This window comes from Aspergillus aculeatinus (assembly GCF_003184765.1).
Source record: "Aspergillus aculeatinus CBS 121060 unplaced genomic scaffold BO66scaffold_80, whole genome shotgun sequence".
In the NCBI taxonomy this organism is placed as follows: Eukaryota; Fungi; Ascomycota; class Eurotiomycetes; order Eurotiales; family Aspergillaceae; genus Aspergillus; species Aspergillus aculeatinus.
Window position 1 is genome coordinate 1 of NW_020291549.1, and position 25,015 is coordinate 25,015.

The 25,015-nt window shown below is 52.1% G+C and overlaps 10 protein-coding genes across 10 annotated transcripts; 4 read left to right on the forward strand and 6 right to left on the reverse strand.

The window, feature by feature from the left end:
• On the forward strand, positions 1-1,457 carry BO66DRAFT_396161 (autophagy-related protein 101). Its single transcript, XM_025648405.1, has 3 exons — positions 1-262; positions 356-733; positions 912-1,457. Exons 1-3 carry the CDS (start codon positions 184-186, stop codon positions 1,097-1,099), a joined length of 645 nt encoding a protein of 214 aa, XP_025498235.1. The 5' UTR covers positions 1-183; the 3' UTR covers positions 1,100-1,457.
• yop1 (putative membrane biogenesis protein (Yop1)) lies at positions 1,446-3,056 on the reverse strand. The gene is made up of 6 exons (XM_025648406.1): positions 2,947-3,056; positions 2,541-2,747; positions 2,462-2,470; positions 2,257-2,320; positions 2,122-2,179; positions 1,446-2,045 (listed from the first exon to the last, which is right to left on the reverse strand). The coding sequence occupies exons 1-6, from the start codon at positions 2,998-3,000 to the stop codon at positions 1,928-1,930; spliced, it is 510 nt and encodes a 169-aa protein (XP_025498236.1). The 5' UTR covers positions 3,001-3,056; the 3' UTR covers positions 1,446-1,927.
• Positions 3,057-4,761: 1,705 nt separating this feature from the next.
• Positions 4,762-9,233, reverse strand: BO66DRAFT_336233 (putative RSC complex subunit (Sth1); the record flags this gene model as incomplete). The annotated part of the gene is made up of 4 exons (XM_025644275.1): positions 4,762-4,974; positions 5,030-8,754; positions 8,828-9,029; positions 9,141-9,233. The coding sequence occupies 4 exons, from the start codon at positions 9,231-9,233 to the stop codon at positions 4,762-4,764; spliced, it is 4,233 nt and encodes a 1,410-aa protein (XP_025498237.1).
• Positions 9,234-9,954: 721 nt separating this feature from the next.
• BO66DRAFT_432673 (BAR domain protein) lies at positions 9,955-12,303 on the reverse strand. The gene is made up of 5 exons (XM_025650661.1): positions 11,701-12,303; positions 11,473-11,640; positions 11,295-11,410; positions 10,956-11,236; positions 9,955-10,896 (listed from the first exon to the last, which is right to left on the reverse strand). Exons 1-5 carry the CDS (start codon positions 11,825-11,827, stop codon positions 10,284-10,286), a joined length of 1,305 nt encoding a protein of 434 aa, XP_025498238.1. The 5' UTR covers positions 11,828-12,303; the 3' UTR covers positions 9,955-10,283.
• Positions 12,304-13,670: 1,367 nt separating this feature from the next.
• BO66DRAFT_240280 (uncharacterized protein) lies at positions 13,671-14,347 on the forward strand. Its single transcript, XM_025642853.1, has one exon. The coding sequence runs from the start codon at positions 13,877-13,879 to the stop codon at positions 14,234-14,236; it is 360 nt and encodes a 119-aa protein (XP_025498239.1). The 5' UTR covers positions 13,671-13,876; the 3' UTR covers positions 14,237-14,347.
• Positions 14,319-15,494, reverse strand: mpt (putative DNA repair and transcription factor Ada). Its single transcript, XM_025642852.1, has one exon. It carries the CDS (start codon positions 15,251-15,253, stop codon positions 14,402-14,404), a length of 852 nt encoding a protein of 283 aa, XP_025498240.1. The 5' UTR covers positions 15,254-15,494; the 3' UTR covers positions 14,319-14,401.
• Positions 15,495-15,998: 504 nt separating this feature from the next.
• BO66DRAFT_396168 (60S ribosomal protein uL2) lies at positions 15,999-17,075 on the reverse strand. The gene is made up of 4 exons (XM_025648407.1): positions 17,016-17,075; positions 16,439-16,930; positions 16,253-16,338; positions 15,999-16,169 (listed from the first exon to the last, which is right to left on the reverse strand). Exons 1-4 carry the CDS (start codon positions 17,062-17,064, stop codon positions 16,032-16,034), a joined length of 765 nt encoding a protein of 254 aa, XP_025498241.1. The 5' UTR covers positions 17,065-17,075; the 3' UTR covers positions 15,999-16,031.
• A 1,082-nt stretch (positions 17,076-18,157) lies between these two features.
• BO66DRAFT_415900 (uncharacterized protein) lies at positions 18,158-21,218 on the forward strand (the record flags this gene model as incomplete). Its single annotated transcript, XM_025649564.1, has 7 exons — positions 18,158-18,278; positions 18,597-18,883; positions 18,990-19,159; positions 19,283-19,412; positions 19,463-19,831; positions 19,888-20,679; positions 21,168-21,218. The coding sequence occupies 7 exons, from the start codon at positions 18,158-18,160 to the stop codon at positions 21,216-21,218; spliced, it is 1,920 nt and encodes a 639-aa protein (XP_025498242.1).
• BO66DRAFT_396170 (DUF1770 domain-containing protein) lies at positions 21,104-22,326 on the reverse strand. The gene is made up of 2 exons (XM_025648408.1): positions 21,554-22,326; positions 21,104-21,467 (listed from the first exon to the last, which is right to left on the reverse strand). Exons 1-2 carry the CDS (start codon positions 22,187-22,189, stop codon positions 21,435-21,437), a joined length of 669 nt encoding a protein of 222 aa, XP_025498243.1. The 5' UTR covers positions 22,190-22,326; the 3' UTR covers positions 21,104-21,434.
• Positions 22,327-22,505: 179 nt separating this feature from the next.
• On the forward strand, positions 22,506-24,361 carry BO66DRAFT_240348 (adenosine kinase). Its single transcript, XM_025642854.1, has 6 exons — positions 22,506-22,623; positions 22,736-22,751; positions 22,843-22,993; positions 23,061-23,740; positions 23,801-23,914; positions 23,993-24,361. The coding sequence occupies exons 1-6, from the start codon at positions 22,572-22,574 to the stop codon at positions 24,030-24,032; spliced, it is 1,053 nt and encodes a 350-aa protein (XP_025498244.1). The 5' UTR covers positions 22,506-22,571; the 3' UTR covers positions 24,033-24,361.
• The last annotated feature ends 654 nt before the right edge of the window (positions 24,362-25,015 follow it).

Below are 25,015 nucleotides of genomic sequence, written 5' to 3' on the forward strand. Positions count from 1 at the left end.
CCCCCCCTCTCCTTCAAACACACCGCATACTCTCCACCTTGCACTGCACAGCGCGGAGAAATATAGAACTTCGCCCTCGGTGATCGGAGAAGCGATAATCTGAACGGTATTATCCAACCCGACGAGCACAACACCCTCCCCGCGCCCGCCATTTCCGGGCCCCGGAACGAGTTTCTAGGGAAGATGGAGCCCCGCAAAACGCCCCCGGAGTACTTCCTTGAGATCTTTGCCGACACCACCACCGTTCGAGACGTCTTAAAGGGTCAGTTCCCCGTTGTTCAATCCTCCTAAACACATCAGAGAAACCTTCCATTAAATCTTCAAATAACCAACACTTTCCCTCAAAATTCCTTAGGTATCCTCAACCTGATCTTCTTCCACCGATACTTCCCCTCCATTCGACCCACCACCTTTGACGTTCTAGACTTCACTCTCCCCGCCATCAACGACGTCGACCTCGAAACTCTCATCGACTCGCGCATCAGCTCCCTCGTCCGCCAACACTCGGCAACCAGCGGCGGCGGCATCCACGAAGGTGGTGGCGGCGGCGGCGGCGGTGGTAGTGGCAGTGCCGGGGGCGGCGTCCGCGGCCGCATCGCAGTGGAATTCTACGAGAAGCGGCGCCGACGCTCCGGCATCTGGTTTGGCGGCCTAGCGGGCAAAGGTGAGGAGGAAGTCTGCTGGGAGGTCTGGAATCTGGACGTGACTATCGCCACGCCACGGACTGAATCCGGTATGTATGGTATATATAGACTTCACGCCGGTGGACATTTCCCCTCCGACATCTGGCATTTTCCTTCCTCGGCTCTTCCCCTACCCCGCCCGAATCTCATACCCATCCTGTCGAATTGTTGCAAAAACGAGGCCGGTTAATGGCGACTCCTATGACTGACCACCATTCCAATTTCTAGAACGGGCCAAGGTCCGCAAAGCAATGGAGAATATGCTCCAGAAGGCCGCACTGAAGATCCTCGCCGTGGTCAATCGCGATAAGGATCATATCCCACCCATCACGACCAGCGACTCCAACCCCTTCCCTTATCGCATTGTCCTCAACCCGCGCACAGATGGGTGGCAGAATAGGTTTGGGCTGTATTAAGAGGAAGGCGGAAGGGGGGTCCCACCCTCAGCGGTCTTGTCTGCTTGCATTTGCATCTGCATTGGCTGGGCTACAGATACCCAGGGCATTTTCATCATATTGCTTTCTATCTATCTATTCATTTTCTCTCCCTGGCGGTGTCCGGCACCCCAAGGGTTTTGGTCATGGGCGAAAGTGAAGCATGAGACTTTCGACTAGCGGTGGGCCAACATATCTAAATCTTGTGGATGCACTGTACTATACGATACGACTTTAGGATTATGTTAGTCCCCTTATGACTTGTCTTGTCTTGGCTCTCGACGTTTCAGGGCAAATGTGTCATACTCGGAGAAGGAAACCAATCAAAGACGCAATCAACAGTGCTCAAATTACCGAGAGACATTATGCATCCAATATACCTAGCTAAATCATCCACTACGGCACGGGACTCGATCTTCCAACTAGTCCCGCCCGTAGCATTTCCCGCCCCCTCCATCATGCATCATCCATCAATCACATCCATAAAACGTTCTACTGCCCAAGCAATTCATGACAAAACAAGAGTAACATGACAAGATTGGCCCAGCCCAGACTCTCCGTTTTCTCCACCACCAGGAGCCCCAAGAACTCCAGGTGATGACATTTCCTCTTTTCAATCTTTATTCAATCCAGTTCAAAAGAACATGAATCGTCCAAACATATCAAAGAAGACGTCATATCCAACACTCCGCCGGCTGGTTCGGGGTTTTTTTTCAACCTCCACCTGTCGAGAGCCCTGGGGTCTGATCTACAGTCTATGGAGACTGCAGATCGACCCCACAGCTGCTCAACTTTCTAAGTAAAGTCTATTTACTGCGCCTTGGTGGCAGCGTCGGCCTGGGCGCGGAGGTTCGCAGAGGTGGAACCACCCTGGAAGAAGCGGCCGAGCACGGGCTGGATGAAAGAGTGGAAGACGATTTGAGCACCGCTAGAAGAAAGGGTCAGTCAGAGTCGGCTTAGACAACCCCTAAGCAACAATGGGCGAGTTGAACAGGGTGACATACTTGGTCTGGGGCAGAGCCATCCAGAGGACAAGGGCGAACTTGAAGATGTAGTAGAAGGCTGTAAATCGCGCACATTAGTCGTTTCGTTACTTCAACAATGACCACCACCTCCGAAGAAGAGCAACGGATACGTACGGAACCAGTAGGGGGCGCTGACGGCGCTCTCAAGGACGGTGAAGAAGGCATAAACGACCCAGTACTATGGCACAATCACATGTTAGTTGCTGCTGACGAACAGACGTCACGTGCTCCAAGGTCGGGTGGTCGGGATGGAGAGTATCTCCATCTCGGGACCATGCCGCCTGAAGCGCGATAAGAGAATGCGATCATGGGGGCATACCGTCAACCACTGCAGAAGATTGTCGGGTTAGCATCATTGTCGATTTTTGGTGTAGAAAGATCAGAACTGCAAAACATACCTGCGTGTCGTCGGCCTTACCGGCGGTGAAGAGGGCGTTGAGGGAGTAGTAGCCAGGGATGACAAAACCGGCGAGGTTGACGAGGAATTCACCGGCAATGTTGAAGAAGACGAGGAAGGTGTAGATACCAACCAGGCCGAGGATCACGTAGACCTTGGGGACGGAGGACTGGCGCTCAAGGTTGTTGAGAAGGGGGTACTTGGAGAGCTGAAGAGGAGTTCCCACAAAAAGGGAAGATTAGCTTCAGAAATATCAAAACATGGTAGGAGCTTCATCCCTCGGGGATGGGAAAAGCAGCAAAGCAAACAACAATCACACAAATCAGAGCCAATGAAGCTTTAGATGTCGCAGTTCGCACAAAGCAAGACACGGATGAGGCCGAAGCCGACGCACACACGACACTTACCTCCTTGTCGAGCTGGGCAATGGCGTGCTGAGCACGATCCTGGAAAGAAGCCATTTCGAATGGAGTGGACGAGCTAATCTGAACAACTACGATTAGATCGAGGTATTGTGAGATAAAAAGTTGAAAGTTTGGGGAAGGTTTTTGGGGTGGTTGGAGGGGGAAGAGTACGAACAAGGTGGTTGTGAAGGAGAAGAGTCGAATCGTTATCAGTAGGCAGGATGTTTTTGGCAGAGCTGGTGGAAGAGGAAAGGGAAGGAGAGGTGAGATTCAAAAGGACGAGCTGGCGGTTACGGAATGGAAATCGGGCCTGTTTCCCCAATGACGGTGCGTCACATCACGTGATAATTCGCTCATGACGTCGAGGGCTTTGAAGAAGCCTAGATGACGTGGTGCTGGGAGTCCTTCACTTCGGCGGAACTTGGTCTAGAAGCCTCGATATCAACGATCATTGTTCGTTTCCTGGGGAGTTTCCCAGCATCATATGGGCCCTTTCATCTCGTGTTTTTTTTTTACCTCCTTCTTTAGGATGAAAATGTGTATCAGCGATCCTCTCGGCAGATGCGGTGTACATACAGTACATTACGGTACGGATAGCTGCGGAAGAAGATAGCGTGAATAAAAGGTATGCTCCTCGTACGGTATCGTATGGATATGCTACGCTGCGAATCTGTTAGCTTCCGCTGCAACAACATCGACAACAGCAACAACAAATGGCTGTAGTTTGGACTATCTACAATCCCCAGGCCTACCTCATACTCATATTATGCATGGTACTACTGTAGCTCTCCAGAGTTCCAATTAGAGATAAACCAATAATCTCCTTCCACGCATCACAGTCTGCTATATCCCAGTATTCCCCCAACCACTGTACTACTACTGGTGTTGCAGCTGGGGCCAGCTTGCATTTGTAGTTCCCAATCGAACAATCCAGAAGAGTAGCGACCGATCAAGGCCCGCATTAGTACCCAAGCTAGGCTTCGACTAGGAGAAGATGCAATAGATCTATCTATACATAGAGTGGTCTGATCTGGATCTGCCACCAGGGATGTGCAAGGAAGAAGATCCAATTAGTTGTTCCTCCCTTCATACGTGGCTACTCCGTACATGGCAGTCCGTACGGTACAATCCCCTCTCTGTAGAGCAGGCTCCTACGTAGAATGTGCTACAGAGTATCACTCCGCCCGTCGAGCACCATTTCCTATGGCGAAACCACAATCAGACAACAGCTCATACATTATAAAGGACTACATTGACTATGGCTAAATCACAAAAGGACGGAGAATCCAAGTTACAACCAAGGCCATCATCCTCCGAGAGACGCGTGGTCTAGCCACATTTGCCCCCAAGCCCAACGACCCGAGCAACGGTCGTTGCAGAAGTCGTAGGAGGGAGAAGGGGGGAAGGAAGGGGAAGAAGAGAAACGAAAATGAAACATGTCTTCGACCAGGCTCCCAATCCAGATATCCTTCTCAGACAGCAGAAATGATTTTGTGGGGGGAAGTATGAAATTCATGTCGTTGTAAGTGACTGCAGGAAACAGAAAGAGTAAGAAAAAAGAATCAGGAATCGCTCGTCTTCAAGCTGGAGAGCATTGCGCCATCGACCGTCGTCCATCCGCAGCCACCAAAGTCATGTAACGCCGTCCACGGAGCCAAATATCGGAAGAGGGCATGTCAAGAAACACAGAAGGGTGAAAATAAAAGAGGAGAATCAAAACAGTATAGAAGGTAATGTGCAATTAAGCAAAGGTTTTTGCAACACGTTAAAACATATCGGAAATCAGCCCACTATATCTGCAAAGCGTCTATTAGCGGTTCATTCATCCTCGTTCACACCACTGCCGCTAGTCGGTCCCATGCTGTCCCGATTGCCGCTGTTGAAGGTCAGCTTCAGCTTGGGCGTTGCAACAGGACCGGGTGTGTCGGTGCCCGAAGCCGCAGCGGGTTGCTCATTGCCACCTAGATCGTCATAATTGGCGAACTGGGGATGAGCTTCGGTTTCCTTCTTCAGTTCGGATAGACATTTGGCCTGTGTACTGTTAGCATCAGTTCACCTCAAATTGACCTGTCGCAAAATATCTCACCTCGATGTCGTTGGCATCTTGAAACAGGATGCTGCCGTCCTCATTGTATGTTCGAGCGTTCTGACACAGAAGGTGGATGTCATTGCGGAAGTCCTTCAGGTTCTGGTACTCGTCACGGTTGATCTTCTTCTTGATCATCTCCATGGCGATCGGGTTCTGGATGATCATGTAGTAGTCAGGATACTGCGACTTGGGAGGCGGCTTCATGAAAGGTTCGATGATAGACCGGGTCACGGGCCCGTCCTCGCTGTCCGAGGAATCTGCTGGCAACTCCTGCTCCATGTCCATCAATGCCTGGTAGACATGGTTAACGATGCGCTGCAGAATAGCGCGATCCTCGCTGCTCAAGGTTTCGATGGGTTTGGCTTGTCTTCCTCTCTTGCGCTTGGGCTGAGGCGTTTCTTCCACAACCTCCTCTGCCTTGCGCTTGGGAGCAGGTCCGCGGCGACGTTTCTTTGGTTGAGGGGCCTCCGAGCTCTCCCGCGACGGTTCCGGTGAGGATTCAACACCTGCCTTCCGACTGCGCTTCTCCTTGTTGATACGACGGCGCTCAACTCTGGCCTCCTTTCTGGCGATCGCGTCTTCGATGGTATCGTCATCGGCATCCACAGCCATAAGCCATTGTTCTTCCGTGAGACCATCGTCGTAGCGGGTCACCTTGCGTTCACGTGCACCACGGCCACCCAGATCAACCTCAACTTCTTCGGTGACCGGGTTTTCTTCAGTGAGATAGATATCCGGCAGTTCTTCTTCGCACATGAGGCGAGGGTATTTGTGGCCAGGACCGTATGGGGTATTCTTTTGTCGCTCCTTGTCAATACGCTGGAACGTGATCAGTTCTTCGTCCGATCGTGCCATAATATCGTTGAGGTCGTCGTCATCCATCTCCTCCTGGTCACCGATTTGATCAGCGGCCTCCGCCGTCTCCAGCAGTGTCCGCAATAGTGCGTCACGTTCTTCGTTGGTTGACTTGTTATCGAACTTTCCTGCCTGAATGACTTTGCCGTCCATATCAAGCTTGAACTGTGCACGTTCTAGGATTTTTTCTTCAACTGAGTTGGAGCTGATGAGACGCAGAATACGAACTTCGTTCTTCTGACCAATACGGTGAGCTCGATCCTGCGCCTGCAGATCCTGATGGGGATTCCAATCGGAATCGAAGATGATGACGGTGTCAGCAGTCTGGAGATTAAGACCAAGACCACCCGCACGTGTTGACAACAAGAAGCAGAAGTACTCGGAGCCTTCGGCGTTGAACTTCTTCAAAAGATCCGACCGATCATCGGACTTGGTAGATCCATCGAGACGGAGATATTTCAGGCCACGAAGGCGCAAGAAATCCTCCATAATGTTCATGATCTGAGTCATCTGGAAAAACATCAAGACACGGTGACCAGTGGCACGGAACTTGGGCAAGATTCTGTCCAGTAGTTCGAACTTACCGGCCGTACGCCAGAGTAGATCGTTGGTTCCGCGTCCAGGGTTCATCTGATCTTCAACAGGCTCGAAAACGAATGGATGGTTACAAAGCTTTCTCAGCTGCATCAACATGTTACTGAGACCACGCATACCGGTCTTACCACCCTTGCCATCACTGACGGCCATTTTGTTGTGGGTGACAAGCTGCCTATAAAGCTTGGCCTGCAGAGCAGAGAACCGACACTTGATGACTCTTTCTTGCTTATCGGGCAGATCCTTCTCGACATCCTTCTTCAGACGTCGGAGCAGGAAAGGTCGGAGAACCTTGTGCAAACGACGAATAACGAGCAACTGTTCTTCTTCGCTGAGTTCCATGCGATCTTGTCCACCCGTGTTAGCGAACGGTGTGTTGAACCACTCGTCAAAGGATTTCACAGATTTGAAGATGTTCGGCAAGACGAAGTTGAGTAGAGCCCACAGTTCTGGGAGATTGTTTTGCAAGGGAGTACCGGTCAGAATCAGACGATAACGGCTAGTATAGTACTGCGACAAAGTACTGCTCAACTTCGACTGCGTATTCTTCATACGATGACCTTCATCGACAATCATGTGGGTCCACTTGATCTTGCTCAAAATTGGGCGATCCTTGATGATGTATTCGTAGGTGGTCAGAAGGACCTGGAAATTGCCCCAGCGGATCTGATTTTGCTGCTGTTTGCGCGCATTGGGGGGGCCCTTGTAGACAACCCTCGAGACCGAAGGTGCCCATTTCTCAAATTCCAGGTTCCAATTGGTGAGGGTACTGAGAGGAACAATGACGAGGAAAGGCCCATTGTTCTTCTTTCTCTCAATGATGTAGGTGATCAAACTGATGGTCTGAATGGTTTTTCCAAGACCCATCTCATCTGCCAGGATACCGTTGAGGTTGTTGTTGTAAAGTGAGATCATCCACTGCAGACCCTTCATCTGATACTCTTTCAAAGTACCGCCAACAAGGATGCTTGGCTGGACAGTGACCTCTTCTTTGATACGATGAGCAACAGCATAGTAGTCAATTTTCTTTCTGCCATCGCCCTCGTCTTCACTTCCAGAAGCAATCTCTTCCTCCTCTTCCTCCTCCTCGAAGAACTGATCTTCTTCACCATAACGCTCAGCAAGACTGCGCTGTTGCTCCCGCACGGAGGCAGCAAGCTGCTTGAGGAAGTTGTCGGTCTGTTTCAACAGGTGAGAGATACGAGAATCCTTGGCTTGTCCGAGCAGTTTCAAGTAAGTCTCCTCATCGTTAGCCTTCAAGGCTTGGAGACGTTGCTTGGCAGTACGCTCGACACGTCTCTGCTCCTCACGCTCCATATGTTGATGGTGTTGAAGCATCATCCGACCCAACTTCTGCGCACGGGTGCGCTGCTGAGCAGCAGCATTTTGCAGTTCTGCGCCGTGGTTGAGGATGGCCTGGAGATGATCGTACTGTTTACGCTTTTCTCTGGTTTCGCGCGCATCGCGTTGTTGCTTTTCCAGCTTCTCTGTAATGCGGGCTTCACGCAAGTTCTGCTTCTTCATCCGGCGATGGCTAGAGCGGTTCGCCGTCATACCCAGATTATCAAAGTGAAACATTTCGTGCTGCATCTGCTTGCGAAGAAGCTTCTGCTTAGGCAACAAGCTGAGCATCTTATACTCAATCAAAGCTTTCAGCTTCAGGGAATCGTCGCCCGTGGCAGTGTCACTCTGGCTAGAGTCCCAGACACCGAGATTAGCCGGAAGCTCAGCCAGCTCAGCCTTCCGCGCGTTGATCCTATTGTAGAGTGCAAGCTCCCTCTCTTCGCGCACTTGGTCCATGTCAATGCCAGCGGGCATCAAAGCAGGAACGCGCATGCGATTAGCACGAGAGGTATGATCCGTGAAGCCGATGGTCTTGGGTATCAGATCATAGGGTGACTGGAAGGTTTGATAGAAGTCCTTGGTCTGTTCCTCCTCTTCCATATTCATAGAGGACTCAGCCTTCCCTTGGGCAGCGCTGTCCAAAACGTTCTCAGCAGTCGCGATGGCATCTGCAGGGGCCGGAGCCTGCGCCTTTTTGGGAGGGAAGAGTTGTTGTTGAACTCGAGCTGGGATCGGGAGGTTCTTGGAGAGCATCTTGAAGGCCAAAATCTGGTTCCGAAGCGTCGCCAATTGCTCGGCAGAAAAGCTACTGCTGGCAACAGACATACCCTTTTGAGAGGGAATCTGGCCTGGAGCCTGCTGGGCAGCGGGCGTAGCCGAGGATCCATCCGATACCACGTTGACAGGGGTTGTGGCGGGATTACTGCGGCCTGTGGATGCTAGCGTTAGCGAAGAGGCTACCTAATGATTACCTGCAGACGCAGGTCAAGATGGAAGCCGTACCATTGACACCATTTGCGGCGGCGGCAGTCTCTGGAGTCACGCCATTGAGCTGCTGCTGGCGTTGTTGCGCCTGAAGCTGCTGCTGGGCGAACCTCTGCTTCTGAAATACTTGTTGCCGTTGGACTGCTGAAAGCAGGTTATGGGCTTTGAGGTATTCGGGATCGTCATGGCGCACGCCTTGTTCTTGCATCTGCTTGTATTTCTTCAAGGGGGATTAGGTTTATGCCATGGAGAAGTTGAGACGAAGAAAGGAAGGGTGTGGTATGGTGGTACAAGGAAGAAGAGAGTGAAGGGCGGGTCAAGGCGGACGCACCTGCAGGACTTCTTGAATGTGTTGCTGCGTCAAGTTCGGCGGCAAGCTCATGTTTCCAGCCGCCATGTTGGGTGCTGACTGGAGAGAGGCCATGCTCTAGCGCGTGGTTGTTTTATTCATAAGCAACGCAGGAGACACGAGGGAGGCCTGGGTTGCGACAGGGCACAGTGGAGCGCTTAGGAAAACACGTGGGAATTGAGAGCGGCGACGGTAAATGAGAGATCGCGCGAGGGGAGCGATGGGGGGCGCTCAGTTACGAAAGTGAATGGATAGGAATGCCTATTTGTGGATGGATGCGACAGGTAGCGGCCTGTATCTGGACTTTGGCGACAAGTTTCGTGATGTTTAGGTCGGACCGGGGGAGATACAGGGCGGTAGGCGACAAACAGGAGAATCAGTAAGTAGAGAGAAAGGGGCGTCTAACGCGAAGAAGAAAGTGTAAAAATGACCCCAAAGGGGGGGCCGGGGGTGAGAATGGCGCGTGGAAGGCCAGTCTGGATGAAATGGAGATGGAGGGGACGGGGCTTTCGCGACTTTCCGTGCTGGTCGGGGAAACTGGCGGTGCTCTCAGCCTGTGCCTGTAACGAGGAGAGGGTAGGCGGCGAGACGTTGGAAGAAGATTTCGTGCCGTGTCACGTGAGACTGGGGATGGGGGATGGTGATGTCGCTGCTGGTTGCTGACTCAGCGACCGACTTTCGCGCGGCGGACTTGCCCGGGTGAACTTGTCTGGGGGCCGGCTTAGGACTAGCGGGGAAGCTCTCCCCAACCTCGGCCGATATGATGATTACAGCAACAAGTCAATTCAGTTAAGACCTCAAGCATCGAATTAATTTCCCCAAACCATCAAACTAGTCCCATACCGCAATAGCGAACAACAGTTCGATGCAATCCCTTCACTGTACAGTATAATTCAGAACCCCAGTGCTCACACACTGTCGCATCATCACCTTTTACCAAGATACACCACGAAGGAGAAGACTGCTTTTCTCACTAAGTCTCCACCCACTATCTTAAATACCACCTGCCAGCAGGCTGTAAATCAGACTCAAATGGAATTGCAGCAACGTAGATTTGCCCAGCAACCCACACCCCACAAAATGCCCTCCCACCTGACTACCATGTGCGTCAGAAACGTCCACACCCTACGCGTCACCTCCGATTGGGATCACCCTCTTCATAGGGGGTGGGGGAGGGGCGGGCTTCTTAGCGCGAGGGGGCGGGGGTGGGGGGGCCTTCTTGTGCAATGATGCGCTGTTAAGGGTGTTCGAGCTGGATCTTCTCGTAACTACGCTGCCATAGGATGGGCCCGGCGATTCGTTGCGTCCCATATAAGATCGATCTGGGCTAGTGCCGCTGCGTGGACTGCCATCCTCGGACGGATCCTTGTACGGATCAGCATATCCTCTACCGGCAGGGCGCGTTTGACTGCTGTTTCGGCGGCCAATGTAGTTCTCACTGGCTGACCGAGACGGCCACTGATACGGGCTGGAGGTGGAGTCCTGGCGCAATTGCGTAGGGCCCTCAAACGTTGAGGTCCTGCTCAGTACGGGCCGGCTCGAGTAAGCATCAGGCGGATAGACCTCTCTACCCGTCGGTTCTATCGAAGTGGCCCGGGAGGAGCGAATAATCGGCCGAACATCCACCCCATTGTGATCCTCCTCGTGCAACGGCTCGTAGCGATCGGCGAAAGAGTGTGCGGTGTTGGAGCGGGGACGGCCTGGGCGACGGCCATTAGGAGTCTGGGAAAGAGGTTGTCTGCCGGCTTGTTAGTTATTTAAACGCTTGGGAAAGAAGCATGGGCGGGGGCAGCTCACCTGCCAGGCCACTCGCTCTTGAGCTGGAGTAGCACCTCCTGGCATTTTGCGTGGTAGCTCAGTTGAGCATCCAAAAACGCCTCCAGATTGATTACGCCCTCGGCTTCCGAGTCCTTAATGTCCTGCATTCTTCGGCAAACGTCATCGTTGGCCTCTTCGTATTTGACCTTCTGAGTCCGCAACTCCTCCTCCACACGGAAGTCTTCCCTCTTCGCTTTCTCCATTTTGGAAAGCGATGTATCGTATGCCAGGCGGCGACCATCGAGCTTTTTGCGGGCAGTCTGCACTCCTCATCAGTACTCCTGCAACAAAATATTTGAGAATGATGGGTCTGGCTACCTGGTAGTCTTTCAATTGGGTTAAAGAGTGTTCGAGCGACTCGAGCAGCCCTGCATTCACCTGGGAGATGTAGGCATCCTGGAGGCGAGCCAAGCGCTCCTCCGCTCTACCAAGCACTGCACAGAAAACCGTATGAGCATACAACTTCACCCCACAGCATAAGGGGGGAATAACATACTGATCATGGAACGTCCATACTCAGAGTTTGCATCGAAGTCTTCACCGTGACCAACCATGCTGCTACCCAAATGGGCGATAGGCAGCGTCTTCTCCTTATCATCGCCTTCGCTGCGCTTCGAAATGGACTTAATATAAGCAGCAGTTGCCTTGTGGATGCGGTCGACACCTTTTTCAGGAACGAGAAATTAGCAGAGTCAAAAATCAGTGAACCGTGGGAGCAACCTACCATCGTGGCGCACGTTCATCTCCGTTTCCAAGGCTTTGAAGTCATCTGACAAATTGGTCTTAACTTCACCCCCCATTCTCTCGCCAGCCCATTGCTTGAAACGATCGAACTTCCGGTTGACGTTCATCTTGGTAAATTGCGGTGGTAGATATAGTAAAACAGGGGAACGAACGTGGCGAATAGAGGGGATGTGTCCAGCGATTCGAGGGTGGTTGGTGGTAGTTCGCAAGATCGAGTCAAGCCGATTCAGTGATAACGAAAAGAGTAGGTATTCAGTAAGAGCGAGATCGGATGAATCAGGTGTAAATAGAGACTCGCAGTGCTCAAGCAAGGCACGGCTTGGGTATCGACAAGAAGTGAAAACAAGAAAAGCGCCACGGCCAGGAGGCGAATGTGTGAAGAAATTTGGAGTGGTTCGAGTATAGCAGGGAAGGGCAAAACAATTAAAATGCGCTTTGTTTGCGACAAGCGGGGGGGAGGGGGAAAGGAAGAAGAGGAACTTGAAGCGGAGGAAGAGAAGAGAAAGAGGCAGAGGAGGTGAAGGTGGGAAGGTTGGAAAGGGGAAATTTCCTTGACCTTCAAGGTTGGGGTCAATAAATTATTTTTAATAAAAGAGAGTGCTAAGTTAGTACGTACTAGACTTGAACTAATTGACTGGATTTGACTTGACAGTGTGTTTATCCATTGCGGAATGACAGACAGCAACAGCAACTCTTCCTTTTCCCCCCATGCCAATCGCAAGCGGCCGATGTCCTGAGGTACTGCACTGGCTCGGGAGTACTGGAGGTAAGTACGAGTAAGTTAGTTACAGTACGGAGACTGTACTCAGTAGGACCGAAAGGCGCCACATTGCCTCTTGGTTTCCTAGCCAATTCAAATCACCCCCACCAACACTGAGTGAATCATTCTGATGGACAAACGTCCCCTGTGAGAAGAGGAGTGTGGGGGGGGGGGAGGGGCCAGAATGTCGAGTTCCAAGATCATACTACAGTGGCTCCGTCATACTCGTACTCAAAAAACCATAGTTGACCATATCTGACAGCAAATGAGTCAATTCGTCTAAGTTACTCCGTAAATGGTTCCTCTCCGATCTTTCCTTTATGGTCATATCTCCTGAGCCCTGAAAAAGTGCAGTTTGATGTACGAATTGATCAAGGAATGGAGCCGGTGGAGGCGGGGCCAGAACGCCAGGCGTTTGTTTGAGGTGTAGCTGAAACACAGGAGCATCACTAGTACAGTTCTTTACTAGACTGCTAAACTACAGTACAGGACGGAGTACCAGCCCATCGTATTCGTACCAATCCCCCATTCATCCATCCATTGTCGGACCTCGACCTTGAATGGCTTTCTCATGCTCGGGTTGTACTACCTTTGGTTGTGTGTATCACTCCACTGGCAAGTTGCAACCCTCATAGGTTGGAACAGGTTTAACAACAAAGCAAGTGACACGCGTTGGTGGGCCATTGAAGTGGAGATCCGAACGCCCGTCAAAAAACTTGGATTGGCCGCGATTCGCTTTGCCACCAGCTCGAACAGTCGAGTCAAAACGAAGTTCTATTTACAGAAACACCAAGGGTGGGTGGGTTTGAGAAGGGGGGGGGAACAAGTGCTTTCTCTGCTACGAGATTTGGAACAGTGATGAGGAATGTCTTGGATTTGATTTCGCAGGGTGTGTCAGACTGTCAGTCATACTCGAAAAGCGCATTGATCATCAGCCAATCCCTGCCCGTCGCGTCGGCAGGATGATACTAAGTATATTGTAGCATATCATATCGGAATATGTATCTCTGGTGGGGAGAGTTATAGTTGCTAAAAAGGTATCGGATGAGAACGGCCCCGGCGCGAAGTTCTCCTCGTAGTTGGGATGAAATGTATGGATTCAAATGCACAAGGGAGAGAGCCTGCGTATTCCAGACTTCTTCAGACTCAAGACCGATTTTGCTCAGTACCGTACAGTGGGTGGGTGCCCTGACGGGTAGATACGGGGTGGGAACTTGGAAAGGAAATGCTATCCACCATCATGGATGGCTACTTACTATGTAGACTATTGCTCAACATGCCATTTGCAGATCATACTATGTAAATTATGATGCAAGATGTTATCGATGCATCTGGAAACTTCAATTGAAAACAAAAACAGCTGATCCTCTCCAAAGCCGAAGCCGGGGATTTTCATATGCGAATGCTACTCTGTGCAATTCTAATCTGTATTTGTACAATTATCCTTACCCGTTGCGGAGCTCTTCGACTTACGAAACCACCCTTTTTTTTCTATGTTAGAAGTCCAATCTTTGCTGTTCAATTGATCTATGTTGATCAGGGAGGCTTCTCTCTCCTCTGGGTTACTGCCGACGCAACTCTGGCTTGTAATAGACAATTGGCGTACTGTAATCAACCACGCAATCACCTCTTAGTTGATTCCGAGGCAGGCCCCATAGAGGGAAGATATATAAAGTCGATACATTCATCCAGCCCAGCAAAGACGTTTATCCACCACTTTTCTGCCCCGAGTACATGTGATAATAGTATATTGTAAGCATCATGGCCACCTAGGCCGTATAAAGAGCAGCCACAATAGCCCAAACGACGACAAAGTTCGAAAGATGAACATGAAAAAAAAAAAAAAACGAACATCAAAACCGAAGGCCCATCATGCCGTGACACCATATAAGTTAACGCCCATTCCCCAGAGACTAATCGATTACTCAAACTTAGCAGCATCATAACCATCACCATCATCGAATGATAAGCCAACCCCATGCCAAGCATGCAGTTCACCCAGTGGCTGCACCTCCTGCATGGAGACGAAACCAGTCTCGGCGGCAAACAATGCTGCATCAAAGTCATTCCACGGCCGGATCAGCTCCTCCCCAACGTCGGCGCTACGACTGATCCCATCAACGGCAACCTCCAAGCCAGCGCAGGGCTGAAGCTGGCGCACCGTCCCTATTCCCGACGCCCCGTAGTTCGTCCCCTCCTTCTCCTGCTGCAACAGCGACACCTCCGTCTTCGCCGTCGCCGTTGTCGCTGCTGCCACCCACCCAGCCTTCATTTTCTCCATCATCCCAGCAACATACCTCCCCGGCGTGATGCCCATGACCTTCCTGAACACGCGATGAAAGTGACTGGACGTGAGCCCAGCCTCGGTCGCAAGGATGTGAAGCGTGGGCTTCGACCCCGACTGGACTGCCGACGCGATCGTCTGACATGCTCGGTGCACCAGCTGAACCTGAGGACTACTACAACCGCTGCTGCTGCTCCTGCCGCCGCCGTCAGTCTGCAGGGTCTCGGGTCTGCAGCGCTTACACGCCCGGAACCCTGCCCTCTCTGCCTGGGAGGGCCGATCGTAGAAGCGGACGTTGGCCCGTCGTGCGAGCCGGGCAGGACAGGAGGCGCGGCAGTAGATCTTGGTCGTTAGGACGGCGTAGACAAATGTGATGGCGGTGGAATCACGCTTGACGACGGCCTGCCAGCGCGCGGAGGCGCAGGCCAGACCGGGTGGTGGAGGGATCAGGCGAGGAGGAAGCTTGAGGGGTGGTGGCTTTTGATCCATTGGGAGAGGGTGCTGATGCTTCGGGCATTGGTTGAGCGGATTGTTAAGGGAGATGATGTTGGTTGGAGGTGGTTTGGTTAAAAGTGCATATGTCTTTTGAGAACTTTGAATGGATGGGGGTGCAAGTACACTTCTGCTCAGGGTAAAGTCTCAATGCTGTGATTGGTCACTTTGAACGCAACATATTGTCTACATGAACTTTTATCTAGGTACGATAACTGATGAAGTCTGGAATGCACGGGAATAATTCCCATGTCAGTCGATAGGTTCCTTGGTTAATAATAGTATCTATATGAATGTATCATGAGTTATGTTTGAAGGAGAATTGTATGCTATCCGACAATTTGCGGCCGCAGCACACATGCAGTGTATGTAGAAGAACGTTGACGAGCGCGACTGCAACTAACACCATAATCACAAGTCCCGAGACATATTTCTCGCCACGAACTCATGCCGTTTGGACACATTCTGCCGTCTGCCCTCAGTATGACACTGACAGGGAGAGCAGCTCCGCCTGTCAGGATCGTCGACTGCATCGCCTACACTACAGCGCACTAGCAAGCCCCGCAACAGAGATACGTGTTCAAGCACAGGCACAGGAGTTGAATTTTTAACCCGTTTTTTCTTTTGCTTTGGTCATCATGAAAATATTTGTTGGCCACAACCTAACTTGGCTAAGGACGCATGGGAGATTATCCGCAGTCGCCTAAGTACATATGCCTCATAGCAAAAGAGCATTTTCAACCCGTCACAAAAAGAACTCCACACCATAACCCGCTTAGTCCTTGGTCTTCTGGGTACCGCGGAGCAGACCAGTTCTCCGGGCAGCAATGAGACCGGCTTTTTGACCGTGGGCGGCGTAGCGGGAGATGGTAGAAGCCTTACCGATGTGCTGGTGGTTACCACCACCGTGAGGCTGTAGAGAAAACACATGTCAGCAACCATTACATCTCGTTCAAGCACGACTGCGCGACGCAGCCCAGAAAAGAGGAGTCTTACGTGATCGACGGGGTTCATGGCAACACCACGAGTCTTGGGCCAAGAGTTGCGCTTGACAGCGAACTTGTGCTTGGCACGAGAAGCCTCTGTAGGTAGATGTTAGCGGCCAATTCGCATCCGAAAGAATTTCCTTCTCGGGTCTCCTATGTTGTCGGAGCCAGAATTTTTCAAGGAGAGAAAACGTACTGAGCAAAGGCTTGTCGGTACGACCACCACCAGCGACGATACCAACCATACCACGGGCGGTGTTCTTGATGACCTTCTTGGCACCGGAGGGGAGCTTGACACGGGTCTTGCCCTCCTCAGGGTTGTGTCCAATGACGGTAACGTAGTTACCGGAGGTACGACCAAGAGCACCACGGTCGCCAGCCTTCTCCTCAACGTTGGTGATAACGGTACCCTCAGGAACGGAGGCGAGGGGGAGGATGTTGCCGACAGTCAGGGTGGCGTTCTTTCCGGCGTAGATGAATTGACCGGTGTACATGCCCTCGTTGGCAATAAAGGTCTCGGTAACGTGCTTGAACTTGTAGGGGTGACGGAACTGGACCTTGGCGAGAGGAGCACCACGGCCGGGGTCGTGGATGATCTCCTTCACAACACCACGAGTGTATCCATGACGCTCAGCGTAGTCGAGGACACGGAACTGGGCAGGGGCCTTGTTGAGACGGGTGTTGGCCGCTACAGTCGAGATTTTTGCATCAGCATTCCGGGATTCTGGCACAGAGGAGATTTCGAATTTTGAGAATATTGCGGTCGCACTCACTGAAAATGCTTCCACGACCCTTCCTCTGGTTGCGGATCACACGACCCATGGCGACTTTCTAGATAGGGACCTGGTGTTAGTATTCAAGAGGAGTCCGCCGGCGACCTGGTGGTGGGAGAGTTCGAGTTCTCGTACCTCAAATCTAAGATGACCTTGTCGGGTTGGTGTTGAGAATTCGTCGGCGAAGGGCTGTGTGGGCTTTAGGGTGGAAGTCGCTAATCTAACCGCGTCGGGGCTAGCGTGTATGAGTGAGCGGTGGCTGCAACTTGGGTGTGGCGCGGGTCGCTTTTCTGACTAAGCCCGGTAACGTAGGTACTAGTAGGGCAATTGCACGGTTTGAAACCTACTGTGGCACTGCCACTACGGAGGCTGAAGAGGACCAATTCGGCAAGCGGACTTGAGCCGATTACCGTCTCTGTCCCTCTCCCTGTCCCGTCCCTCAGTCCAGTAACTACTAAATGAGTTGTTACTCCGTACTGAGTTAAGCATGCCTGCCCGTACCACTGTGCTTACCTATACCCCTCCTGCCATACCATAAAAAACCCTCTTCTTTCCATACGGCGAGTCGCTTATCGACTATTTACCCTACATGTTAGTATAATACTGCACATACATCATCCATGATGATATTATCGACAGACTCTACTCAGAGGGATGCGTCATTCACGGCTCATCGAGCACTATCGACTCAATCCGGGTACAATTGAGAGACACCCAGTGTTTGAGTTGCTGATTCGTGTATATCCTGTTTGTCCTCATGAACTGACCGCGTTTGGTAGTACAATTTTGTCCTGAAGCCTTCCAGCTTCTGGGTATACGGGATGGGCCGATGAACACCCACATCCGGTCGCAACAAATAGCTGAGAACTTCCATGTTGATGCAACTCAGGTAGGCCGAGTTGTGCATTCATGATTAGCACGCTTTTGGTCTGTGCCTCGGTGTTCGCGACGCCCCGTGCGTCTATATCCATGCTGTCCATTACGGATCGAAAGCCGCCTGGCAACATGGTATACCGCGAGCGGGGCAAGTCCGTTTAGGCTCGCCTGACGCCCATGCGAGCCTATGTTCATTCATGAAAGTGCATCCTGCCAGGTACATCGCACTGTCCAGGCAGAAATTCATGCCTATTAGGTGACCGAACATGAGGGTATACCTCTGGTTGGTCTACAGACATCTCCCAGAGCACAGTGCTGGTCGACCCCGATCTTCTCCTGGCAATTCCGTCACCCCTGTGACTATGGTCATCTTGGAGAAATCCCAATGTACAATGACCTCTGATTTTGCCATCCTGTTGACCCAGGCATACAGTACAAGTAGACGGCGCTCTAGGTTCGATGATTCCACTTCTTTAATTTGATCTCTCTCCATGTTTCAACATATCCTCCGTATAATGCGCGTGCTGCCTGGAACCTATTGAAGGGATCATACAGTTCTATGTGCCATTGATGCAAAGCAAACCCAGACTATCGTCGGAGGGTTGGTGCTGATTGGGTGCTGATCATCCCTGGATAAGGGCTGTTTTCTTGATGATGCCAGAAACGCCAGGCGCGTAAAAGCCGCGCTTCAACCGTAGTGCAAAGTAGAACTTCTCTGCGCCGCGGACCTGCCCGCTCGACCTTGTATCAAACATCTCCCCTCCTCACAAGCATCGGACAGCCACACAACCATGTCGAACCTGTCTCTTTCCGACTCAGAACTCTCGTCGCTCTCCTCGGCACCCCCGTCGGATGAAGAGACGGGGTCTATGGCCGTGGATGAGCCCGTGGGAATTACCAAGTACTTCAAGAAGGAATCCGAATCTCCGCCGCCGAAACGGGAGCCCTCACCACCCCATGAATATGTGCTAGCAGACAACTCCGATATTGCAGTATGTGACTCACTGAAATGCTAAACGGCTTGAGGCTCCCCGAAACCCTTTCAACGCGTTGTTCACGTTTCCGAGATCCAGTGTGCTGACCTGTCGCAATCCCTAGTTCATTGTGATGTTCCGCGCGCGTTTCCATGATGTATTCCCGCGATCGACACCACACTTTGGCCCACAGGATATTGAGAGAGGTGTCGCCGAGAGCACCCCCGGCGATCATATTGAACGGCTGCTTTGTGCATTGCTAGGATTGGTGTTAAATAGGAAGAAGGATGTGGAGTATGACCGCCGCCCGCAACCCCGAACCCGCTCCATGGAGGTGTCCGCCAGGACGGGTTGACCACCTACAATCTGAATCTTCCGGTGCATATAGAAGACTAACATTCGGTGATTAATGCGCAGTCGGAACCACTACACGCGTCCCTTGGAGGAGGCGATCCAAACGCATGCCCCCCAATGGCCTAGGGCTTGGCAAGGCAAGAACCCTCTGCACGGGGGTAACAACTTCACAACCATGAAGCCGGAAGAACGCGTATGTCGCGCGGTCGCATCACCCAGCACAACCTTACTGACACACTCTAGTTGCTCCTACTCAAAACCTTGATCCTCTGGTCCCTTTCCTCCTCCGACGCCGTCCAAGCCAAGATCAAAGAGTCCTACAAGCAAGCACGCCACGAGGACGACCTCAACCAACCGCTCTCCGTCCAGCCGTGGGGTCGCGACGGCCTCAAGCGTCGATACTGGCTCATTGAAGGCCTGGATGATACCCACTTCAGACTATACCGCGAGAGCAACCCGGCGTTAAAAACCAACACCTGGTGGAGCGTGGCGGGGAGCATCCCGGAGCTGAAGGTCATCGCGGACAAGCTCGACGAGGAGAAGAATATCCACTCCAAGAAGCTGAGCGAGAAGATCCGAAACTCAATCCCTCGGTTCGAAGGATCAGAGGAGGTAAGTCTCGGTCGCCCCCTTGGGAAGCTAACGACCTGCGCTCATCATAAGAACAGAAACGCAAACGCCGCGACTACCGGATTGCTCGGAAAGCACAATTCGCTCGCCCCGAGCCTGGCTTCTCCCTCTACGAAGGCCGCACTCGCGGCAAGAAGTTGAAATACACCTACTCCGACGATGAAGACATCTTCTCCGACGGCCTCCCCTCGACGCGACGCTCAACACGAAATACCTCCGGGGTGTCTACTCCCGTAGAGCCAGCGGGTCCCAGATACACAGCCAGTGGCCGACAAATACGATCTCGCGCGGGCGGACTGTACGGCGAGTCCTTGCTCGCCGGGCAACAGGACGATGCCCAGACCGGCGACGAGGGCAGACCCACGCGATCGAGGGCGAACCGGGCCAATGGGTATACCGATCACGATCTGGATGAGGAGATGGAGGAAGGCTCCGCTGGGGCGCAGTCAAGCGGTAATGAATGGCAGGGCGGCGAGGAGGAAGAGGACAATGACTTTGAAGGGGATGACGAAGAGGAGGCGAGCGGCGATGAAGAAATTGCGAACGGCGAGCCACCCAGCCTGGTGGTGCAGCTCCGATACAACAAGGACAAAGGCAAGGAGACGAGCAGCTCGGCAGATCCTGCTGAAACTGAACGACCATCGGAGGAACATTCCGAGACCAAGCACGAAGCCTTGAGTCAATCTTCCGGCAATCCACCGCATGCCCATTCCCCGTCCCAAGGGACCGAACCATCTGGCACGAAGCCGATCACCGCAACCAGTGCGGCTGTTCCTCTGGAGCCGAACAGCACTGGTCCCCATACCAATACCCTTGCGCCTGGGGCTTCAGTATAAGTCGCGGGCGAAACCATTCAATAAGCAGCAGCACCTTCAATTGATACTAGAGCTATCAAGCGGCTATCTTTAGCAGAGAAACTATTTTTCTTTATCTTCACCACTGATAATATTATTTGCGAGAGCGTTCCCTTTGGTCAACTGTCAACTGTCAACTATACGGGTCAAAACACGGGATCTATCTGTTAGGCGTTTTTCTCTATATCTATGGAAGGGGTCAATCTGGGGAGGTAGCATTGTGAATCACGATTTCCGAGTGGCGTGGGGCGTGCAAAAAGATACATTATTCATAAATGAGATGATCTATGTTAATGCTTACATCTGATATGTGAGTGTCGTTTGTCCGGGATGGGCTCTTTCTACATGGCTCTTCTCTCCAGATGCCGCCAGTACGGATTGAGCCCGCCATCTAAGAATAGGAGCTGAGACATTTATGCATTATATACATAACTATACCTAGAACTACAGATTGTATGATCTAGCTAACCAGACCAAACAGTACGACCGGGGAAACGAGAACACCACGGGCATAAAAGCTCCAGGGGTCTTCGGATGCAACGCCCGGTTGGTGATGTCAAACAAGGAAAGAAAAAAGAGGGTATGCTTCATGAATCCACCGCTTCCGATAGAATTGAATCCAAACGCCGTAACGCTAAACACCCGAAATGCAGAAAGGAGACCCCCCCCCTCCAAATGAACATAAGCAGTCTTTTAGCAACTCGGTCGCATTCAGAGTGCACCAGAACTGTTTAGACGGCATTCGAGAACTGGGCCGTGTAGAACTGCAGAAACTCCGAGAATGTCAGATGGTCAAAGAAATCCGGTAAAGGGTTCGTGCAGAAAAGAGGGGGGTAGCAAAAACACTCACGTCATCTACCTTGGCGGCCACCCGAGGATCTCTGGCAGAGCCCAAAGGAGGGAGCTTCCAGTTGTTGACCTCGTACCACCATCGACGGATTCTGCTGCCCAGGGTCTGTCCGCTGAGGGAGGCATTGCGGTTCCAGAAGCGCCAGCCGGAGAGGGCCAGAGTCCACAGCGTACCCTGCATCAGAGGAAGGAGGACCTGTTGGGAGAAAGGAAAAATGGAGGAGGTGAGCGGGAGATTTCCAACCTGGTTTTGACGGAAGAACATCCCCCTAGAGAATGCTTCCTGTCTGTCTGGGAATTGAGAGGCTGGGAGTGAGAGGTTACTCACCTGGTCTCTGATGGTGATCCACGCAACTCTTCCCCAGGTATCGGCGCCACGCAGGCTGGCGAGATAGCTCTGTTCGAAGCGCAGGTCGGGCAGTGGGGGGAAATTATGGCGCCGGGTGGCCGGTCTGACCATATGGCGAGGGTCGACGATGTCGGACGGGATGCTGCCAGCTTCGGAGGGAGCATCGTCCACCACGGGCTGCTTTTCGGAGGCTGCGGTCGGCGGGTTGACGTCGTGGTCCGGCGAGGGGTTTCGGTTGATCGAAGCCGTCTGGATGACCTCGGGAATTTGGAGGACAGGGTCGGTCATTGTGGTGTTGTGGTGTTATAATTGGTATTGAGAGTATTGAGAGTATTGAGAGTATTGAGAGTACTTGATTCTGCGATGGGAGAGGAACGTTGTTTGGGTGTTGGTTATATAAAGCAATTAACAGGAAGCTCTCCGTCGGACAAGTTGAAGGGAAGCTTGAAGGTCGGAGGCCGGAGGAACTCCCTTTGCTCGACCCAATCAGACTCCGCCGGCCCCTCCTCCGCCCGTCAGCCAGTTTGAGTCGGTTTAAACTGAAGCCCGTCAGTTTAAGTACTCCGAACACGCCCTCTCATCCTCTCTCTTTCTCCCCCTCTCTCACTCCCTTACCTCTTCTTTCCCCCTCCCAATTCATCCCATACTTACTTCACCTCCACCTGTCACAATGGCTGCTGCTCAGGGTTATCCTTTGTTGTGTCTCGAGAACCCCCTCCTGGGTGCGTGGGATCTTCTCCTTCTTCCCCCCCCCCCCCCCCCCCTCTTGCCCCTCCCCCACCATTCCGGGTTGACCCCAGGCTTAGGCTAACATCAAGCTTATGAGGCATACAGATATCCAGGCAGTCGGGTATGTCACTCATCTCCTATCTACTCATCTTTTCGATTCATCGTGTTATTATTGCAAAAGTCAAGTCTTGCTGACTCTTACCCCCGCATAGTGATGCCGCTCTCCTGGAGAAGTATGGCCTGAAGGACAACGATGCTATCCTCGCCGAAGATAAGCACATGGGCCTGTATGAGGAGCTCCTCGGCCTTGATGCCAAGCTCATTGCTGGTGGTGCCGCTCAGAACACTGCTCGTGGTGCTCAGGTATGAGTCTCATCATATTCTCCGTTCCCCGGTCAGAGATTATTTACTAACCGCCAGGCGGATTTAGTACATCCTTCCCGAGAACTCCGTCATGTACATTGGCTGTGTCGGCAAGGACAAGTACGCCGATATCCTGAAGGAGGCCTGCGCCAAGGCTGGTGTCCACACCGAATACCGTATCGATGATGTTCAGCCCACCGGCAAGTGCGGTGTCATCATCACCGGCCACAACCGTAGCATGTGCACTCACCTTGCTGCCGCCAACGAGTACAAGCTTGACCACCTGAAGCAGCCCCACGTCTGGTCTCTCGTCGAGAAGGCCCAGTTCTACTATGTCGGTGGCTACCACTTGACCGTCAGCGTTCCTGCCATCCAGGCTCTGGGCGAGGAGGCTGCCGCCAAGAACAAGGTCTTCATGCTGTCCCTCTCGGCTCCTTTCATCCCGCAGTTCTTCAAGGAGCAGCTCGACAGCGTCCTGCCCTACACCGACTACACCTTCTGCAACGAGACCGAGGCTCGTTCCTACGCCGAGAGCCACGAATGGGGCACCGAGGATGTGGTTGAGATCGCCAAGAAGCTGGCTCAGCTCCCCAAGAAGAACACCAGCCGTCCCCGCGTTGCCATTGTGACCCAGGGCACCGATCCCACTGTCGCCGCCACCGTCAAGCCCAACGGCGAAGTCGAGGTCAAGCAGTTCCCCGTCCGCGAGATCCCCAAGAGCAGCATCAACGACACCAACGGTGCTGGGTGAGTAAAACGAGACTTCTTCCCTGTGCTTTGAGAATCCTGATTCTGATTCTGCTATAGTGATGCCTTCGCCGGTGGTTTCTGCGCCGGTGTTGTCCAGGGCAAGTCCCTCGAGGAGAGCATCGATCTCGGCCAGTGGCTCGCTTCCCTGAGCATCCAGGAGCTGGGACCTTCGTAAGTTTCCCGACCTAGCCTACAACCCAGTTTCACAGTTAGAGAGTGATAGGCTAACGTCCATTCTTCCACTTCTAGCTTCCCCTTCCCCAAGCAGACCTACACCCCCTCCAACTAAAATCTCTCCACCACGCAGTCATACTAAATCAAGGTCCCGTCCGACATCACGGGACTGAGGACATAAAATATATATGTCGAAGGCCAAACCACCAAATTTAAACAAAAAATCTTTTCCTTTTTTTTTTTTAGTTTAGGATTCAACCTTCTATACCCAAATTTTCTGTCGATGACTTAACGTCTTCGACCTTTTCTTTCCTCCTTTTCCTTTCCCCAAATCTTCAATGAATGTTGTGTGAAAGGTGCCTCGCTCCGATGGAAATTCAATAGATACCTAGACCGGAAGTGGCGCGGATGAACGTTCTCAACAACGAACTATGGTGATGACTATGTGCTATTCCTCAGGTTCCAGATGAGATAGACTGTGAAAACACGATATGTGTGTGTCGCATTAGGGGGTAGAAGTCTCGCTTTCACTCAATTGGCCTTGTGGAGCTCAAGGCTGGCAGTAGACACATTGAACAAAGTAGCTTCAATTGAGAACAGCGATACGACTCGGAAGTTCTGAAGTGATTGAGTATGATTTGAGTATGAGAGTACAATTTGAAACTAGAAACCAGCTCGATACATCTTCAAGGTTGCCTGCCATTGGCGCTAGTATCCATCCAGCCTCAGAGGACTAGGTAAATCAAGCTTAGTAGTATGGGAATGGTTACGCGATGCGGAGAAACCCGAATGACCTGATGCTTGCACCCTCCAGCTCCGCTCTCCGCTCTCCCCTCTCCCATTTTTCCCTTAACTTTCTCACACAATGGAAAGCAGACCAATCAAGGATGCCCAGACGCCCCGACGCCCCGACGCCCAGACCATACCATTCTCGCCCGGCCTATGTTTGCATGTTTGGTTCGACCACTCCCGCAACCTGGCTTGAGCTGAATCTATAGCTATAGCAAGAAGGAGAGTTGGACGATTGCAGCTGGCTATGTACTGCTAGTCCTGTCTGCCTCCGAGGCTCAATCGCCATTATCCATACTGATAATCCGC

Bases quoted from the DNA above. Each gene is read 5' to 3' on its own strand.
- BO66DRAFT_396161 (XM_025648405.1), top strand. From the start codon at position 184: ATGGAGCCCCGCAAAACGCCCCCGGAGTACTTCCTTGAGATCTTTGCC. The intron at 263-355 runs GTCAGTTCCCCG...AAAATTCCTTAG, and splicing joins CGTTCGAGACGTCTTAAAGG to GTATCCTCAACCTGATCTTC. The intron at 734-911 runs GTATGTATGGTA...TCCAATTTCTAG, and splicing joins CACGCCACGGACTGAATCCG to AACGGGCCAAGGTCCGCAAA.
- yop1 (XM_025648406.1), bottom strand. From the start codon at position 3,000: ATGGCTTCTTTCCAGGATCGTGCTCAGCACGCCATTGCCCAGCTCGAC. The intron at 2,748-2,946 runs GTAAGTGTCGTG...ACTCCTCTTCAG, and splicing joins TTGCCCAGCTCGACAAGGAG to CTCTCCAAGTACCCCCTTCT. The intron at 2,046-2,121 runs GTATGTCACCCT...CCTTTCTTCTAG, and splicing joins ATGGCTCTGCCCCAGACCAA to CGGTGCTCAAATCGTCTTCC.
- BO66DRAFT_432673 (XM_025650661.1), bottom strand. From the start codon at position 11,827: ATGAACGTCAACCGGAAGTTCGATCGTTTCAAGCAATGGGCTGGCGAG. The intron at 11,411-11,472 runs GTATGTTATTCC...TTTTCTGTGCAG, and splicing joins GTATGGACGTTCCATGATCA to TGCTTGGTAGAGCGGAGGAG. The intron at 11,237-11,294 runs GTAGCCAGACCC...TGAGGAGTGCAG, and splicing joins CCCAATTGAAAGACTACCAG to ACTGCCCGCAAAAAGCTCGA.
- BO66DRAFT_240280 (XM_025642853.1), top strand. From the start codon at position 13,877: ATGCGAATGCTACTCTGTGCAATTCTAATCTGTATTTGTACAATTATC.
- mpt (XM_025642852.1), bottom strand. From the start codon at position 15,253: ATGGATCAAAAGCCACCACCCCTCAAGCTTCCTCCTCGCCTGATCCCT.
- BO66DRAFT_396168 (XM_025648407.1), bottom strand. From the start codon at position 17,064: ATGGGTCGTGTGATCCGCAACCAGAGGAAGGGTCGTGGAAGCATTTTC. The intron at 16,339-16,438 runs GTACGTTTTCTC...ATCTACCTACAG, and splicing joins TACCGACAAGCCTTTGCTCA to AGGCTTCTCGTGCCAAGCAC. The intron at 16,170-16,252 runs GTAAGACTCCTC...TTTTCTCTACAG, and splicing joins CCATGAACCCCGTCGATCAC to CCTCACGGTGGTGGTAACCA.
- BO66DRAFT_396170 (XM_025648408.1), bottom strand. From the start codon at position 22,189: ATGACCGACCCTGTCCTCCAAATTCCCGAGGTCATCCAGACGGCTTCG. The intron at 21,468-21,553 runs GTGAGTGTTTTT...GAGTTTCTGCAG, and splicing joins TGGCCGCCAAGGTAGATGAC to TTCTACACGGCCCAGTTCTC.
- BO66DRAFT_240348 (XM_025642854.1), top strand. From the start codon at position 22,572: ATGGCTGCTGCTCAGGGTTATCCTTTGTTGTGTCTCGAGAACCCCCTC. The intron at 23,741-23,800 runs GTGAGTAAAACG...ATTCTGCTATAG, and splicing joins AACGACACCAACGGTGCTGG to TGATGCCTTCGCCGGTGGTT. The intron at 23,915-23,992 runs GTAAGTTTCCCG...TTCCACTTCTAG, and splicing joins ATCCAGGAGCTGGGACCTTC to CTTCCCCTTCCCCAAGCAGA.